A 19,264-nucleotide genomic window follows, 5' to 3' on the forward strand; every position below is an offset into this window, starting at 1 on the left:
AGCACACCAGGGGCGCCTGCTTCACACTGATGCGATCATCTTCGCGCTCTTCTCGATCTATCTGGAACTCGCGATCTTCTTTGCTGTCGTTGTCTTCCATGTACCACGGCACTCCAGCGCCTCCAACTGAAACAATGGATAAGATAGAGAAATGGAGGCGATGGGGTTTTGTAGGTGGCGAGCGATCGAACGAGGAACAAGTTGTACGTGCTCCTTGTGCAGCCGTTACTGTAAGCAGTGCTATGGCGAGTTCTATGAGGCCCGCTTTTAAAACTAGCAACTATGCTGAAATTCTGCTTTCAGGAAAACTGTTCGTTATCTAAGGAACCTAGATGCGGTAGGTATCACTAGGGAAGGCGGACGACTTATGGCAAAGACAACGTAGGATTGAAAGCCTAAAATCCAGGTTCTGGGGACGCTGAAATTATATTAACATATGTGAACTGGCAGCGAACAATAGTATGCAATTGTGCCATTAAGATAGGAGCTGATTGACACTTCACAGTTTGTTTGGCAATATTTTTATTTTCTTATATTTTAAGGAGGTTTTCAATCAAGGTATAACAACCAAGTGTACAAAACGTACAGAACCGTTGACGCACAAACCACACGTAAGAATATATTCCTTGCCGTGTGCTTGTACCAAGGCCAAACACCCGTTCTTGGGAAGTGCAGAAAATTTGGTTTTATCATTTTATATTTTATTTGAACTCCGCAATTTTTCGGCTTTTTTAAATATTGGGTTACCGCCGCATATGAGGCATGATCAAGGTAACTGCGAACTGATCACCAGGAAGCCGATATATGTAGAATTGAAATAACTGTGTTTTTATGATCTCCTGGAACTAATGAGAAAAGCAAAAGGAAACCTAAAGAGTGACTTGTCATCATTGGCAGCCACACCTGTTGACTCAACGTCGCATCATTAATGAATGATGGGCGAACAACCTGGAACTCGCGCTGGCATGGAGGTTTTGCCATTCTGAGTTTCTCTGGCTTCTCAAGGTATATTTTCAATGACCAAAGAGTCTTTGTCCTTCCTTTCTTACTTTCTCAGCTGTAAGCCAGAGGTGGTTTCATATTGTTTTAATAAAAAAACTCTTTACTCGAAATTACTGGCAATTACATGTGGAGGTGACTCGCGCCTGATAAAAATGTCATACGCAGTAATGGCATTCACTTATCTCTTTGACGTTGTGGGAATTGAGGCTGGCCCGCTGCCTTTAAGCGGGCTTTCCCGCCTTTTCTGCCGTTCTCATGTCCCGACATGTCTGCCCTCCTTGCTGTCTGCCGCGCTGGGAAGGGCGGAGTGACGTATAACTCCCTCACCCGGTAGCGGATGTTGACTGTGGCGCCGCACGCGGGGACCCCTAGGAGGTTTTCGCGCGCTGCGTCGGGAGCGGTCAGATACTCTCCGGGACAGCAAACGGTGAGCCACGCTATCTTTTCGTCCGTCGACTCCCGTCAGTCGGGGCTCGTCGGACTTCGCTGACGGCGCCTGGCGCCCAAGGCGAACGCTCACCCGCTGTTGCCCCGCTGCGTACGCACGGCCGAAGGGCGGTACGGTGTCCTAGTGCGTGGCCTCGCTACGCCGACCCGTCTCCCTTCGAAGCCAACGCGAGCGCCTTTGCCCTCGCTCGAGCAACCGGGCCTTTGCTCCGGTGTCTCCGTGGATCGGCTTTACCGCGGAGACGTGCTCGTGGCACCCCTGTGTAGTACTTTGTGCCCGTGGCGTGGATAAGCCTACTTGCTTTCCCGCCGCGCCTATTTGCAACGGGCTGTACTGCGTTTGGTGTTGCCACAATAAAGTGTTGCGACTTGAGCAGTATCGTGTTTCCCGCCACGGCGACGGTTAACGCGTGCCCTGCGGCTCGCTAAGACCGGACCCACGCTGGTGGCCGTACTCCTTCGGGATACGTGTACACCACACTGGCGCCCAACGCGGTATCAAAAGCTCTAGCTTTTGATTGCTCTTAGCGAGTCAGTTCGCCTGCGCGATTCGGGCTCGTCGCAACATGGCTGCTTCGCGGGACTTTTGTCCGCTGTCCCTTTTAGCGGATGCCGCGTTGCACACGGAGGCCATTGCCTCTGTGGACGGGAACCATTCTGCACCCGTCCGTGTCGGCACCCCCTGTTGCGGTGGCGACACGAGGCGCCTAGCCGCTCCCTTTGGAGATGGCGCGTCGCTTCGGAATGGGCCTCTTGCCCTACCCGAACGTTACGCACAAGCGCCTCCGACACCCGTCCGTGTCGGCACCCCCTATTGCGGTGACGACACGAGGCGCCTAGCCGCTCCCTTTGGAGATGGCGCGTCGCTTCGGAATGGGCCTCTTGCCATACCCGAACGTTGTCTGCTTCGTGGCATGCCGCGTTGCAGCAAGAGGCCACCGCCTCTATCGACGGGCGCGCTTCGGCGCTCGCCTGTGTCGTCACCCCTTTTTGTGGTGAATACACCGCTACGTGGTAGCTGACGCGCTATCTCGTGCCCCTTGTTGTCTGCCGAGAACCTGGATTTCGGTGCGACGGCCGCTCGCGGTGCCTTAGCACATGCAAGCGTCGGGGGCGAAACAGCAGCTTCGCCGCCATTCGGCGAGAAGGGTGAGTCCCCATGCGGACAAACCTTGGCTGCTAACCAGGTAAGCGGCGCACCGCGAAGCGGCCGAGCGGGGGAGCTTTCCGAAGGCCACGAGGCCGAGAGCGAACCCGTAACGCCGACTCACGCGGCGGTTGCTGCGGTCCTGAGTGGGCGCGATACCAGACTCCCCCATTTGGGAGAATGGGAATTGCTTTCGGCAGCGAAGAGCTACTGAAGGCTCAGCAGAGTGATCCGTTTCGAGTCTCGGAGGGACGGAGCGCCGTATACGCTGCTTGCTTTGCGGCGGGCGCCGTTAAACTGTCTTGACGAGGCGCGGAGCGCCGTTACGCTGCTTGTTCTGCGGCGGGCGCGATTAGGGGGCTGAAACAGCGTGTGTCGCTGAGTCCCCGGCGGATTCATTTTGCTGGACCATGACGGGCTCCTGCTGAAATATATAGCCACTGACGACGAGTCCATAGACCCGTTTAAGGTGGTTATGCCCAAAAGTCTGAGAGCCGCACTGTTGCGATCCTCTCACGACGAATCCATGGCCGGTCACCTGAGTGGCTCGAAAGTTTTTGCAAACTGAGCAATGTTGTGACCTGGCCCGGCACGAAGCGTGGCTTTTATCGCTATTCCGTGCCTGCCACGTCTGACAAACGGTTGAGCCAAGGGGTGGCAAACCACCCGGTCTGATGAACCGATTGTCAGTGAGCGTCCGTGGCGCGCACTAGCTGAAAGATCCCCTTTGGTAAAACAGCCGTGCCCACATCGCAGACCTGAAGCCCTTTGTCATGGTCTGACGAGCTTGCGCCAGTGCCCTGCGGCACTTCGCGCAAGCAACGGGCACACCCGGAGCGGCGGACCGCATTCGGACCCCGCACCGGTATAATCTGAGGAAGCGGTCACCTTTGTGATTTCGCGCCGGACGGCGGACTTCTCCGCAACCGAAGGCCCTCAGTTTACTGTCTAGCCTCAGTATACGTTAGCTTCTTTACGGCCTTTTCTCGTAAAGAAGTTGACCCCGCTCTGTCTGCTGCCAGTGTTTCTTTTTTTTTTTGAAGTGTTCATGTGTATTTTGTTTCTTTTGTCTAATATTAAGTGATATTTGTATTTTATGTTTTTTGTCAGATGTTGAGTGTCGTTTTGCTCTGTTTTTACTTTTTTTTCCGTGTTCGTTTCGTCTACCGCGAAGGGAGCTGTGTGTGACCTTGTGTGTCGGTGCTTGCCGGGAGGGAGAGAGACGAAGGACGCTTTGCGCCTACGCTCGCGCAGCCGTCGGCGGTGTGTGTGCGTGTGTAAGTGCGTGACGCTTCAGTGCGAGCCGCGAAGAGTGCGTCATGGCTGCCCTCCATCGACGCGGACACTGGAGGTGCTGGGGGGTCATTGACAAAGTACTACACAGGGTGCCACGAGCACGTCTCCGCGGTAAAGGTAATCCACGGAGACACCGGGACAAAGGGGCCCGGTTGCTCGAGCGAGGGCAAAGGCGCTCGCGTTGGCTTCGAAGGGAGACGGGTCGGCGTAGCTAGGCCACGCACTAGGACACCGTACTGCCCTTCGGCCGTGAGTACGCAGCGGGGCAACAAAAGGTGAGCGTTCGCATCGGGCGCGAGGCGCCGTCAGCGAAGTCCGACGAGCCCCGAGCGACGGGACTCGACGGACGGAAAAGAATGCGTGGCTCACCGTTTGAAGTCCCGGACTGTACTCACTGCTCCCGACGCAGCGCGCGAAAACCTCTCGGGAGGCTACCCGCGCGGCGCCACAGTCAACATCCGCTACCGGGTGAGGGAGTTAAACGTCACTCCGCCCTTCCCAGCGCGGCAGACAGCAAAGGAGGGCAGACATGTCGGGACATGAGAATGGCAGAAAGGCGGGAAAGCCCGCGCAAAGGCAGCGGGCCAGCCTCAATTCCCACATCGTAAATACACAAAGTTATCTTGGAGAATGCATACAAACAATTAATTAGTGCTAAATGTCTATCATATTTTTGCGGCGAGTGCCATAGGCTCTCGGTATGACGTAGAAAGGGATCAGTACTGAGCAGCCGCAAGTGAGCTTGGGCTTTCGAAATGGCATGATTATGACAGAGGTTATAGTTAGGCAAAATAGGTTTAAGGTATTTTTGCTATAAATTATGCGTTACGTATTTGCACAGTTGTCAAAGAAGTACTTCAAGGGCGTCTAAACTTCGCCTTAAAGGGTCAGATCAGAACCCGGGCACATCGCCCTAGCATCGCCCTAGCACTCATTGCTAGCAATCATGATTGCTAGCATCGCCCTAGCAATCACTAGCATGTATACTTTTGCTTCGCTGTGTACCCTTAACCAAGCCGCAAGAAAACCGCACGCACAAAATGAGCCGTTTTAAACTACCCCAGGGTGCCTAGAACAGGTATAGTTGTGAAGTACCCACTTTGTCATAATCATTTGTTTTGCGAAATGACGAAGTACCATCTTCGAGGTCGGAAAGCAACACAAGCAGTTCGCAGCTGCACACGTTCTTCAGGTTGTTCTTATTTATTATGATTATTTATACGTGCATTTGTTGCAATGGGTGGGCCACCGACCCGTTCATAAACCTCCAACTTGTTGTACAATTAACATGTTTTGACGCCTAGTGCGATTATGTGAATCTGTCACGCCATAATAATTGTATGAACACGTTGTCTCACGTTGTATATAACACATGTGTAATAGTTTCCTTTTTTGAAAACTGACTGATCTGTTAAACACTGACACGGCTTTGTCATAAACCCTTTAGACATGCACAAGATGTGGGTTCTATACACACTCGCATCGTGGATTTTTATTTTAAAAAATTATGATTGTTTGTTTGTTTGTTTGTTTGTTTTTGCTAAATAGCAGTAATAGTTACCCTCACATCCCGTCTACTTACATGTATAGAAGGTACCAAAAAATGTATTTCTCTTTTCACCTTTATGATAGTTATGAACCATTGTCTCGAAAGCTCTTTTTTAAAACTAAAAGCATTGCAATCTGAGCCCCGTGGGAAGTTGATGGTGCGTAGAGCACCATGAACTGAATATATCAAGTCTCATATGCTAGAGAATACGACAGAAAATGCTCGTAAACGTTTGAAATATATATACCGAAACTTACAAAAAAAAGAAATAATCCTATGACATTCGCAGAAAGTCACATATACTTAATTTTTTTTAATGCGAGCGGCATTTCAACATGACCTCAGAAATTTTGTTCTACCCATGGCATCTTTGATTGACACGCTTCTAAAAAGAAAAAAAAGAGAATACCAGCTACAACTTCGTGAAGGCCGCATCACTATACGTACACCACTCATCGAGTAGTACTGTTACATCGAGTAGTAAATATACTATTGATTCCACAAATGTGATCGCACAAAGTGATAAAAAACAGCCAATTATCTTCAATGTCTTACTTCGTTTGTAAGACTCACTCAAGTGAATCGCATGGAGAATTATGCCAAGTTAGTCATAGGGAACAATAATGGTTGTTTTTGAAATTGAGCGTAGCGACCACGTAGTAAATTGATAATAATTGAAAAAGATAAAACAAGCACCTTGTCCGCGTTTTGTCTGGGAGTGGTGGCAGTGACTCGTCCAGTGGCAAACTCTCTCGGGGATAACGCATACAGCCACTGCCACGTCTGTCCCTCGAGCAGCCGCTTATTGCTCTGCGCGGCAGAACCTTGAGGCAGTTTCGGACTATGAAGTGGTGTGTCAGGAACATGTGCGGCCTAGTTGTCTGGCTGACCACGTCAAAGCCCAATAATGCCTCAAGGTTTCGCCCCCACGGCAAAAGTTGGCTCTTGCGTGCTGTATGCAGATGTGGCTGCGGCTGTACAGAAATACTCAATGAAGAGGCGACGGTGAGGCAAGGCCTCGACGTGTCCACGTGAGAAACCTAAGGCGCGCTCGGCGAAAGCTCTGCTGGACTACCAATAAAGTTGTTGCAGCCAAATGGGACGAAGTAGTGCCTCCTCATGTCGATCAATCGGTAGAGAATCAGACCCATAGTTTCAAGGCTGTTGGTTCCGAACCCATTAATAGAAGAGTATGTTTCTTCCATCGACTCTACTATATTTTAATTCACGTAATAATTACTACAGTACTATTACAATACTACAAATATTGTTGCGTATGCTTTATTTTGCTTAGTTGCCCATTGGATTCATTTGATGGCATGAAGGGAGCGCATCAAGACATGAGCTCTTCTGTTTAGTATTTTCTTTAATGTTACCTGCTTTTAGCGTTCATTAGCATATGGTTGTTTGATACCTATTTTAATTTAACTAGACCGCATTGTCAGGAGATCACTCATTCTTACCTCCACCGTGTCCACCGTAGCTGCCTGAACCTGGACCACTCCCTTTATACTTCTCATCAGGGTAGTCGCGGTTGGGCTTGGGCAGGTGTCTGTAAGGTCCTCCTTCATGGCCGCCGCCCTTGACGTCACCAATTTTTCGTCTCGCAAACGACGCCATCGCATCGTGCGTACTCGCGCTCAGCACTACGACGACGAACAGCCACGAAAAATGCCCAAGTTTCATATTGGCTGCACCGAAAGTACGATAGTCGAACGTTAATGCGCAGTACTTTAGGCAACCCGCTGTTGCGAAAAATGAATGGGTTAGAGGGCACCGGCGTGCTAGGCGGTGGCTAAGTGTAAACAGTTTATCAGACAGTTACTATTTCGTGATTGATTTGTTCAAGCTCAACTTTAAATCTAGAGGGACGTATAGTCTTACGGTTGTAAGTGAAGCGCAGTCAAGTTTGTTATCATGAAAAAGCAACTGACTGACATGAAAAAGCAAGTGACGGGGTAACGAGTGTTGAATTAGTGCTGCCAGGGGAGAGGGAAATAGGAGGTAGATTTAGGCGCACCTCCCCTTGAAATCATTCACTTTTGCATGTGTTTATGATTAATTCATATGTGGGGTTGAACGTCTCAAAACCACTATATGATTATGAGAGACGCCGTAGTGGAGGGCTCCGGAAATTTCGACCATCTGGGGTTCTTTAACATGCACCCAAATTGGAACACACAAGCCTATAACATTTTCGCCTCCATCGGAAATGCAGCCACCGCAGCCGGGATTCGATCCCGCAACCTTGGGGTCAGTAGCCTAGTACCTTAGCCTCTAGACCACCGCGGCGGGGCTGCGTGTGTTTATGAAGTGACGTGCACATGAAATCACACGTACGAAGACACAATGGTTAATTGAGCCCCCTTCTATATCCCCCATATTACAGAAGAAAAAATCTGGCAACGTCCTCAGAGCGGTGCACTAAAGTATCGGTGCCAACCGTACCGTCAGGCAGGCGTCTTTGTCTAAGGCACCTACGATGCAGTGTGAACCAGTAGTAAGGTGAGGACTGGTAAGAGTCATTACGAATGCTACTAACACAAAATTCGATGGTTAGGAATGAGTAGAGCACCGTGAATAAATGACGCGCTGCGCAGACTCTATATTGACTACTACTGACGCGGAAACACGCAGAAATTGAAATGGGTGTCATACCCATACATTCAGAATAATGCATGGAGCCATTAATGCTCAAGTTTATACAATAATCCTTCATAACGAATTAATATGAAAACTCGAAGGCAGATGGGCCGTGAGAACCAGGAGATTTAACGCTGTTGACAATAAAGTGATCACCAAGGCTAAAGTGATAAAAAACGACGGATGTTTGAACCCACACCGCTAAAACAATGCGCTTCTTCGAGTACAGCGTGTTAATCATTCAGCTTTTTTTTTTAATTGCACATAAAAATTGGGGCATTCTGGAAAGGATGATAGCGCATTTTAAACAACTCTTCTAGCGAAACATCCTACTTTTACGTCTACGTCACAAGCGTGTGTCTTGTCGGGTGGAATGAAACAGCTTTAACGAGACGAACACTTGACTAGAACGTCTGATTAAATCTTGATGTAAATAAAAAAAAACCGCGGACTACAGTAAAGGCTTGAAACGCCTGTCGTGATTTGAGCTAGGACTTGTTTTCTTTTGAGGATCACAAAAATCAGGTGTGCCCGTCAGCCTCGTTAGAGCCTTTATGCTGCGCTCGAGTCCTTTTTTTTTTTTTTTTGCTCTGGTTGGCTTGATGCTCTTGCGCGCACCACTGCGTGCTGATGCAATATCAGGGGTTTCAACTGCCGAAATCATGAAATCATGAACACTGAGGTGGACCCTCAATTCTTATGTCTTCAATACTTACTTAAGTGTTGGTAAATGTGGCGTTATTGGGTCAAGCGTCATCAGTGTGTTGCTACTATTTCGAACAGGACAACTCGGCGATGATTCGAGCTGACGAGTCTCGCTTTTCCTATGAGCTTTTTTTTTATTTACTGACAACCATCATTCGCCGTTTCTGCTGTAAATTATTCATGAATTTATTCCTCGTGAGAGAAAAGAAGGAAAATAAAACCAAGGCACTTTCTTTTGCTTCTCTACAAACAAGGTCACTATTGTTCAGCATTTACAGCTGCTGTTATACAAAACGCCTTGCGTCACGAATATTAGGAGGCGTAGCGAAAACAGAAACTGGCCTTTTTCAAGTACCAGAGATGTTGAGCGGTTCGCAACGTGCAACAGAACTGTAGCTCTCAAACAATATTTACACTTCTTTTTCGGTTTTTTTTTTTCATACTCGTACGTCATTTGTCCAATCATTTCATGACTGAAGTGGACATTTCAAAAACGCTGTCACTTGCTTTCATCGCTTGCGGCACTAAATCGTCGATACGTTGAATGGAAACGTAGTTTGCAAATAAGCAAGGTAAATGCATATAAAAAGCTGCACAAAGTTGCTTAGGCTGATAATTTTTCTTCTTCTGTGCAAAGTTACGTAAGCGTTTCTGCAGCAATAAAATGTAAGTTCGTATAATGACATTATTTAATGTATTCTTATGCGTGTTAGCACACAATGAAATGCTTCGTAATCATTGGATCTCAAAAGAGTTTTTTTCTAAACAAAACGAATCTTTTCATTACTTGAAACTTGGCTCATGAAATAAGGAAAAAACAAAATCAAACTTCTGAATTCTACATGCCATATTATGAGTTAACTATCAAACTTCCGATGATAATGTTCCCAACTCTCTCCAACTAGATGCAAACTCAGTTGTTCGGACTAGTATAATTCAGACAAATAAAAATATTAGCGTGATGCGTGACGACATGACTAATTCCTTAGAAGTAACTCAAGTATTTTATACAATGCAAAATGGTTATATGGCACGATCATTATCAGAAACCAACCCTTTCACAAATTTCAAATTTTAAATATTTTCAAGAACTATAAAATTCAATCACACTTTTCTATTTCAAACCTATGAAATCAGTATAGCGCTAATTCTTTCAGATGAATATATTTTCCCCGAGTGTTCTTAAGAAAAGTTGGCGGCTCCTTCGAAGGAGCCGCCAACTTTCCGTTGTTTGCCACTCGAAGACACGGAAAGTTGGCTTGAAAGGTTCGACCGAGTCGCCCTGTTCAACGACTGGACCGACAGTGACAAGTTGCGGCACGTTTATTTCGCTTTACAATATTCAGCTCGGACATGGCTCGAGAACCGAAACGCCAATCTTCGACCTGGGAAATTTTTCGTGCCGCAATTCCTTGACACTTTCACTAGCGTCATTCGAAACGAAAGGGCCGAATCCTTACTGGAGACCCGTGTACAGCTTCCCAACGAGAACATCTAAATGTACACCGAGGAAATAACGCTCCTGTTTCGTCATGCTGATCCCACCATGTCCGAGGAGAAGAAGCTTCGCTTCCTGATGCGGAGAGTTAAGCAGAAAATTTTCGCCGGCCTTATGCGCAACCCTCCAAGACGGTCTCAAAATTTGTTTCGGAGGCCACGACGATTGAAAAGGCTTTGGGAATGCGTACGAGGTAGTACAATCGCCACCTTCCGACGATGACCAACAGGGAGGTTTAGTCATTTCAAACCAGAGACCTGAACGACGAGACTATCCCAGCCATCGTACGGGAAGAGCTCTGTTAATTGGTGTCGCCCTCCCAGCATTCAGTGGACTCCATCAAGACGTCGTACACCAGGAGATTTAGCAATAATTGGGCGTTCCTCGGCCTTCAGAGCCGCAGCTGCAAATCATGAGCTATGCTGCTGCAGCCCGCCGTCAAGCCCATTCTCCACGCCTACGCCAAAACACCGCCTCGTCGCACTTCCATCGTTAAATGCCACCACCACCACCACCACCACCGACGTCCTACCGTTCACCAGAGGGCTAGCGCAGCGCACCGATGAAAACCGACGTTTGGCGTGCACCTGACAACCGCCCGCTCTGCTACCACTGCGCCGAGGCTGGGCACACCTACCGCCGTTGCCAGTACCAACAGATGGGTCTACGAGCATTCGACATCAACGTGCCGTGCCCACAACAGGGTGACCGATTGCATGGCATCGCCGACTACCTCGCGGGAGCGCAGCCGACACCCCGACGACCTTATCGTTCGCCGTCGCCAGGCCGCTACGCCTCACCGCACCGCGGGCAGTACTTTGGCCCTGTTCGGGGCCGATCTCCAAGCCCTTACTCGGAAAACTAAGGGCAGCAAGCGATGGAGGTGTGGTTGCTGTACGACGAACTACCGAAGATCCCCCGTCGCCACCGACGATGATGCCGCCACGAAATCAAAAGCACCCGCCGCAGGACAAAAAGGTCTTGTCGTCGAACCTTCGCAGCCTGCAGAAGACATCACGATGCAGTGTGGAAGCAGCGTAGCAAATAGAGGTAGCCGTGAACCGACGCCACGACTCAATCGCACCACATGACGACGAACCAGCGAGCTCAACGTAATATTCGACGGCCACCTCGGGACTGCTATCGTGAATACTGGAGCTGACTATTCCGTCGTCAGTGGGTCTTTCGCGACAAAGTTGAAAAAAAGTGAGGACTGCATGGCAAGGCTCCAAAATCCGGACTTCTAAAGGTCACTTACTAACGCCAACTGGAGTCTGCACAGCGAGAATCACCATCAATAACCGTACTTATCCTGCGAGTTTTGTAATCTTACAAAATTGCTCCAGGGATGTGATACTTGGAACGGACTTTCTAAGTCAACATTGCGCTATCATCAACCTGAGGTCTGAGTCAATCACACTAACCTAAGAAAACATACTGCCGACCCCTACAACGCCAAGAAATCATGCATTGCATGTGCTAGAAGAGCAGGTCATCGTACCGCCTTTCTCCAGCGTCGTCGTTTCCGCTGGCACCGAAAAAGCCAAAAACTTTGAAGGCGTCGTCAAGGGCGATCAGAAACTGAACTGTCAGATTTGTGCTGCAAGAGGCATGGTTGAGCTGCGTGACGGCAAAGCAAAGCTGGTGCTGAAAACTTCAGTCACGAATATAGGCACCTCAACCGTGGTACGGCGGTCGCCCACATCGACGAATTCGTAAAGGCCATCAATTCATTCACTCTCCTCGATGCTGCTTATGCTGCTTCGACGAATCGAGGTGCCTAACCAGATTTCGATGTCAACCCGAGCCTTTCGAAGTGCAAGCAAGATCAGCTCAAGTGCCTGCTCTTGCAATTCAAGGACTGCTTCTCGTCATCATCGCAAATTCGACAAACCCCAGTCATGAAGCATCGCATCCTAACTGAAGAAAGTGCCCGACCAGTTCGACAGAGCCCGTACGAAGTCTCGCCGTGTGAACATGACGCCGGGAAAAAAAGAAGTCGACGAAATGCTACGCGACGACATCATTCAGCCGTCCAAGAGTTCATGGGCGTCACCCGTGGTATTAGTGAAAAAGAAGGCCGGGACCCTACGTTTTTGCGTCGATTACCACCAGCTGAACAAAATCACAAAGAAGGACGTATACCCTCTCCCACGTATAGAGGACGCACTGTACCGTCTCCACAACGTGAAGTACTTTTCTTCGAGGGACGTCAAAACGGGTTATTGGCGAATTGAGGTTGACGAAAGATCGACAGAATACGGCCTTTATGACACCAGACGGCCTCTTCGAGAATAAGGTCATGCCATTTGGTCTTTTCTCGGGGCCTGCAACGTTTCGGTGCGTTATGGACACCGTGCTGGCCGTATTGAAATGACTGACTTGCCTCGTGTACTTGGAGGACGTCGTCGTGTTTTTGTCCAGCTTTGACGAGCATCTCCAGCGCCTCGAAGCGGTACCTAGAGCTATCAAGACCTCTGGACTAACCCTGAAGCCAGAAAAATTCCGCTTCACGTACAAGGAGCTGCTGTTTCTCGGACACGTGATAAGCAAGTCTAAAGTCCGTCCCGACCCGCGAAAACATCCGCATCACTGATTTCCCGCAGCCCACTGACAAGAATGCTGTACGCCGATTCTTCGGATTGTGCGCCAGTTACAGCCGTTTCGTCAAACATTTTTCACAGATCGCTGAGCCGCTAACTCACTTCGCGAAAAGCAACGTCGAATTCAGGTAAGAAGCGGCACAAGAGAAAACATTTCAGGCACTTGAGCGACGCCTCCAAACACCACCGATACTTGCGCATTTTTCGACAAATACACCAAAACAGAAGTACACACCGGCGCAAGCAGCGTAGGACTTGGCGCCATCCTTGTGCGAAGGACTGGCGGCGTAGAAAAGGTTATTAGTTATGCTAGCCTGTTGCTATCCAAGGCCGAGGCCAACTGTTTCACAACAGAAAAGGAGTGTTTTGCCCTTATCTGGGCATCACCCCTACCACTACAGCAGACCTTTCAAAGTGTACCACCACGCCTTGTGTTGGCTAGCTAACTTGAAAGACCCTTCTGGTCGCCTCGCACCATTAAGCCTCAGACTTCAATAATTCGACGTGACCGTCGTTTACAAGTCTGGAGAAAACACACTCTCACACCGACTGCTTGTCTCGTGCCTACCCCCGTCGAACAACCACTGCCCGACGGCCTGAATGGGGACAGCTTCTTAGGAACATTAACTGCCGACGCCTTCGCCGAGCAACAGCAATCTTACCCGGAATTCAGAAGCCTCGAGGGTAGCAGCACGGTTGTTCCGAATGTTTTCAAGAGAGGACTGGAGTCGTTCTTCTTGCGGAACGGAGTTCTCTTAAAGAGTGTAGCATTGATATATGGCACAGGCAGGAGCACCAGTGAAAGAAGAGAAGGAAGAGTGTTGTTGCTGCTCGCGCTCACTCCGCTTGACGGCTGGTCGGCTTTACCTCTGCATTTCCCCAATAAAAGTGTCTTCGGCTCGCTGCTAAAGGTGTACTAACAAGTTGTGGAGAGTGCTGGATTCATTTACCATCCTGAAACTCCGCAACCGAACTCTACTTTCGCCGTCAACAATGTCCACCGACGTTGCACAGCAGACCATTCCTACATCCCCACCTGCCCGCTGTCGCGGTGTCCCGAGAGAGCGAGACCCAGTCATCATCAGCGGCACCAATGAGCAGGACGTCGAGGACTGGCTCTCTTCATACGAGAGAGTAAGCGTCAATAATAGGTGGGACGAAAACGATAAACTTGGCCGCGTCCACTTTTACCTGAGAGGAATAGCGGAGCTCTAGTTCAACAACCCTGAAGCTGAGCTTACCGACTAGGCCACTTTCGAGACCACCTTTGCAGACATGTTGGGCCGCCCAACAGTGCAAAGCTTCGCGCAGAACAGCGCTCGCGAGATCGCACCCAACTGTATGGAGAGAATTTCACGTCCTACATCAAGAACGTTGTGGGCCTCTGCCGTCGCTACGATCCAGACATGTCCGAAACAGCCAAGGTCAAACACATTCGCATCTTCGTTGCAATATTATGAAGAGCATCGAAGATGATGCCTTCCACATGCTGGTGGCGAAAGACCCGCGAACAGTTGCAGAAGTTATTCAGCACTGCCAAAACTACGATGCGTTGCAAAAACAGTGCATTTCAACGCGACGCCCTACTTTCGACATGACCACCACGTCACCATTGACCGTTCGTGCAATTTCACCGGCACAGACGCTATTGACACCGCAAATTCAACAATTCATCCGGGAGGAAGTGGTTCGCCAGCTGTCTCTTGCGCCCTTCTTTACCAGCAATACTCTACGGGCTGACCTCGTCGCTGCGCCAAACTATCGAAGAGCAAGTCTGCGAGGCACTCCCGCCCACGTACCAGCCACCGCCTGTGTCCACTCCCCTGACTTACGCTGACGTCGCGTGAAGGCCGGCACAAGCTCCGGCACATGCGCCGTTAAACGACGTCGACTCTGCCCACCAAACGAACGCCTTTTACGCAACACGTGTACCGGCAGGCTCGCATGTTCCTCCTTCCCGCCGTCCTTGAACGCTTCCCAACAATCCCTGACCCACACCGTATAACAGACCCATCTGCTTCTACTGTCGTCTGCCTGGCTATGTTGAGTGGTACTGTCACCGGCGTGTCCCTCATCCAGGTACCATTAATGAAACCTACGGCTACACCCCCAAAGAGCCACCACAGACGCTACCTCTCGATGCTACTTCAGATACCCCTCCACCAAGCATTCGCGCCTTCAACCAGCACGAAGGCCCCTACCGAGTCCTACGTCAGTTATCACCGGTTAACTATATTCTTGAGCCGGTTCAACTATCGACAGACCGACGCCGTCGTGGTCGCGAGACTGTTCATGTCGATCGGTTGAAACCGCACTACGACCCACCCATCCTACTTGGTCCATAGGTCGCCAGGATGGCTCCTTTTCTGGAGGGGGGGGGGGGGCGTTTTGTTGCATTGATATATGGCACGGGCAGCAGTGCCAGTGAAAGAAGAGAAGGAAGAGCGTTGTTGCTGCTCGCGCTCACTCCGATTGACTGCTGGTCGGCTTTACCTCTGTGTTTCCCCTAATAAAAGTGTCTTCGGCTCGCTGATAAAGGCCTACTAACAAGAGGAACTTCTCGCCCCATCGAGCCAACCACCTTTCTCGTGGTTCCTTCAGCAGTGAGACCAGAAGTACTCAAGGCCCTACGCGACGACCCAACGGCTGGACACCTCGGTGTTTCCCGTACGCTCCCAGTAATACAAGAAAAGTACTACTGGCCACGACTTTCCGCCGACGTCACTCACTACATCAGGACCTGAGGTCGCTGACGAAGAAAACCTCCACGTCACCACCTACCTTCAGCGCGCGAAAGAAGCTTGTCAACTCGCCCGCCCGAGCATCAAGAATCAGCAGGTGAACGGCAGCCGGCGTTACAATCTTCGACGAAGCTTCGTTGAACACCAGCCCGGGTACCGTGTCTGGGTGTGGACGCCGATACGCCGACGTGGGCTCAGCGAAAAACTTCTGTGACGGTACTTCAAGTCGTGCAGAGTAGTTCTACGTCTCAGCCCACTCGACTATATACGAGGTTGTTTCCGACAGCATTACCAACTCTCAACGGCGCCGTGCTCGACCTGAAGTCGTCCATGTCGTGCGCCTCAAGCCATTCCGTGCACGAACCTGAGGACTGTATTTTATTGTTGTTGCTGCACTTATTGTTTATTGTCTCTATTATTTTACCTTCGTCTTTTGTTAAAGCATCGGTACGGTGCCTTTTTCGGAGGGGGGCAACGCCACGTTCCTTTCCTCAAGTTTTGTTATCACCCCTTTACACTACGTTCAGCGCAAACCGCGCCTACGACGTTGGAGAAGCTTCGAGGCTTTAGTAGATCGTTTCCTTAAGATTGCGCCCCCTTCAGGAACGTCACAGATTATTCGGAAACCTACGTCGCCGCAAGCTATAACGCTAGAATAGTGGATGGCAAGGGTAGAAATGCCGACACGCTTCGCCGCTTGTCAGTTGATCGGCGACCGACGCTGCATTCGTCGCCATCAGTGCAAGTGTGCTACTATAACCCGACTTTCCGTTTACCGGGCACAGGTTTGCCAAACTAAACAGTTTAATCTGTCCATCCAGTCTCCTGCCTTCAACCACGTCACGACCCCATGACAATATTAACGCTAATTTTCTACTGTTATGTGCATCACGGTTGTGGCAAAAGTGACTCCGTGGCAAGGACATTTGCCGAAATTGAACCGCTTGATTATTTAGGTTGTACGTACGATGAAATCTTATATACAGAAAGAAAATAAAGAACTTGTAATCAAATGCTGCTTAATTTTATATCTTCAAGAAATAAATTGAGTTATTCATCTAGTAATAAGTTCGTCAATTGTGGCAATATTATATTTTCTTTACACTGAAAGTAGCAGTCTAGAGAACATGCACGTTGCCTGTCTTGAATATTTGTCTCTTGACTTAATTATTGGAATAACCTAAACAAAAGCATAATAAACAATTTCCATCCTCTTAAAAGCAATCTTTTTGTTTTCTCTCAATAAAAGCAAAGATAGATATCCTCATGAATTCAGGGGGACTTACTTCTGTGACGAAAATGTTTTGCAGTTAGGTTCCACCGGTCACCGGCCTGCACCTTTGGATAGAAAAATTACGTTCTGCCTGTGGTCACTATACAGCAACTTCGCTTCGTGATCTAACTTCGCCATAAAAGAGAAACAGAGTATTTTAAGACCCACGCTGCAATAAAACTAAGGGCGCACTCATGGAACAATAAATCGTTTTCATAGAAGGCAATTGTAGAAACATCAGCAACGATGGCAGCTGTGTCGAGGTCTGTTGAAAAGACCGAGTAGTGAGTGCTCTTGCTCGCCTCGGAGCACGCACAACTCATCTATTCTATGGTATTGTAAACGTCTCTTTTTGTCAACGCTCTATGATCCTGATTCATTAGAAAAGAAGAAATAGAATGTTCTTGGAAGCATGACATTTTTAAGTACCCTCTTTAAAGTACTCTGAAAAAAAAGCGTTGTAAACGTATCTAGGGTGTCGTCTTTGTAGAAATCAGCAGAACTGGGGCACTTATTCTTCCTTAGGTATAGCACATCTACTGGCTGCTCCTCCGCGATAAGTTTCAATGGCAGGATCGTGTACGGGCACGTATATTCTGGGTACAGTTTGCAAATTTGGTGTTCACAGAGCACTATATTCTAAGCACATTTTGCAAAGTTGGTATTCACCGGAAAAAGTAAGCAAGGTTGGAAGATGACACGTAACATATTCGTAGGTGAGACTAGTGAACGATTTTATATGTTGAAGCTGAATCGCGAGTTGGACTGGTTTGTGGATGTTCATTGCAGAACTGTGCCACAGGGTTAGAAACGGACTGAAAGAAAAAACGACACAGCGCGGTACAAACGAATAAAAGTATTTTTGGAAACGAAAAAACATATATAGATGTGAATGAGTCACTAAACAATCTGCATATATGTGCAAAACAACAACAATCAGTTTTTGTCTAAGAGATAATTGTCCTCTTCATCAAGAATGCTTGATGGATGACTTATTCACTTGCTGCTGGGTCTAATAAAAAAATATTATGGCTATTTTACGTGTGGGCAAATCTAGGTGTCCACATTTGATTATGTTTTTTTTTCTGAATGTGGGGCACACAGACTTATTATCTGCAAGGGGCTGCTAAATGAGACGTGACAGCAGCGACCGAAAGAGAGAACTCAAGCTCTCTTTGGCGTGCGTTTACGCAACGCTCCGTTTGGCTTATGAACTCACTGCATGCCGCCTGACAGTCCAGTGACGTAAAGCCTGGCAGTAGCGCACGGCATATATTGGTGCACATTATGGGAGACATACCTTTCCTCTCTTTTGAGACAACAGTCCATCTACCAAAACACACACGTTAGCCACATTATTATTCTCTTAAAACAGCCCATACACGTCATACGAAGCTCCTGCTATACGCAATTTTTTTTTTCAGGAATAATGGCATGCCTCTTTTTCTCGCTAGTTTCCGGGGCATTGGGGTAACAACGATGAAGCTTTCGAACTTTATTTAATAGTTTTTTTTTTCAGAGAGGAGCAAATCACGCGACTTGGAAAGCCAGAACTTGCAAAACAAGCAAATTTCTGTATCAAATATACGCCCCATATAGAGCTTGCATGGCTTCTGAAGCACGGTACTCTGCACAGTTGACACGATACCTCTCTGTACATAGACGTTTTGAGAGGCCTAAATATAAATTTTGAATGTTCTTGATGAATCTTGGTTGATAGTGCAAGTTATACCTGCAATGGTTGTGTGGGTGGTTACAGCCTTCTTTTGGATGCTTGACGATGCGAAAAATTTAAAAGTGAAAGTGGTGGTTCTAAACAAGGACATTTATCGATTGCCTTGGCAATCGATAAATGTCCAAATGTTTTTGGCAATTGCCTTGGCAATGATTGACACTGACTGAGTGCATAATTAGGCGGCAGCTAGCATCAACAACACCCCTACAGTGAGAGGTGCAAGACTGCTGACCCTACAGCTGAGTTAAGGCTGGTGCACACCGGCGACGAGCAGCGGTCACGCGACCATTCGCGACTGGCGACCGAAAAGTGACTGATGTTCACACCGGCAGGGGCTGCATGCGAGCGACCGGAGAGTCACGTCCGAATCTCGTTATCAGCGAAAACTCTGGAGACCGGCGCCAATCAGCTGATCGCGGCCAGCTGAAAGAGCGGAGCAAACCGAGCGCGCCGCATTTCTAGTTTTTACCCATTCTCGCCAGCGCAATGAAAAAACAAACAACAAAAATTAAGCATCGCTGATGGTTCCAGCAGCTTTGCGACCGCAGTCACGCGACTGAAAAATCGGTCAGGCAGCGACTAGTCAAAGCAGTCGCTTTACGACCATGCGCGACTATTTGCGGCC

General features: G+C 48.7%; 1 protein-coding gene across 1 annotated transcript in view; it reads right to left on the minus strand.

The window, feature by feature from the left end:
• LOC142805659 (chitinase-3-like protein 1) overlaps positions 1–17,024 on the minus strand; it is a 33,667-nt gene extending 16,643 nt beyond the window's left edge. Inside the window, exons 1-3 of the mRNA XM_075891204.1 lie at positions 16,918–17,024; positions 6,905–7,132; positions 1–126 (exon numbers count right to left, since the gene is read on the minus strand). The exon at positions 1–126 is cut by the window's left edge and continues 159 nt beyond it. Of these exons, the coding sequence (XP_075747319.1) occupies positions 1–126; positions 6,905–7,127 (349 nt within the window). The 5' untranslated portion in view covers positions 7,128–7,132; positions 16,918–17,024. The remainder of the gene's footprint in view (positions 127–6,904; positions 7,133–16,917) is intronic.
• Positions 17,025–19,264: the final 2,240 nt, after the last annotated feature.

This window comes from Rhipicephalus microplus, chromosome 1 (genome assembly GCF_043290135.1).
Source record: "Rhipicephalus microplus isolate Deutch F79 chromosome 1, USDA_Rmic, whole genome shotgun sequence".
NCBI lineage: Eukaryota > Metazoa > Arthropoda > Arachnida > Ixodida > Ixodidae > Rhipicephalus > Rhipicephalus microplus.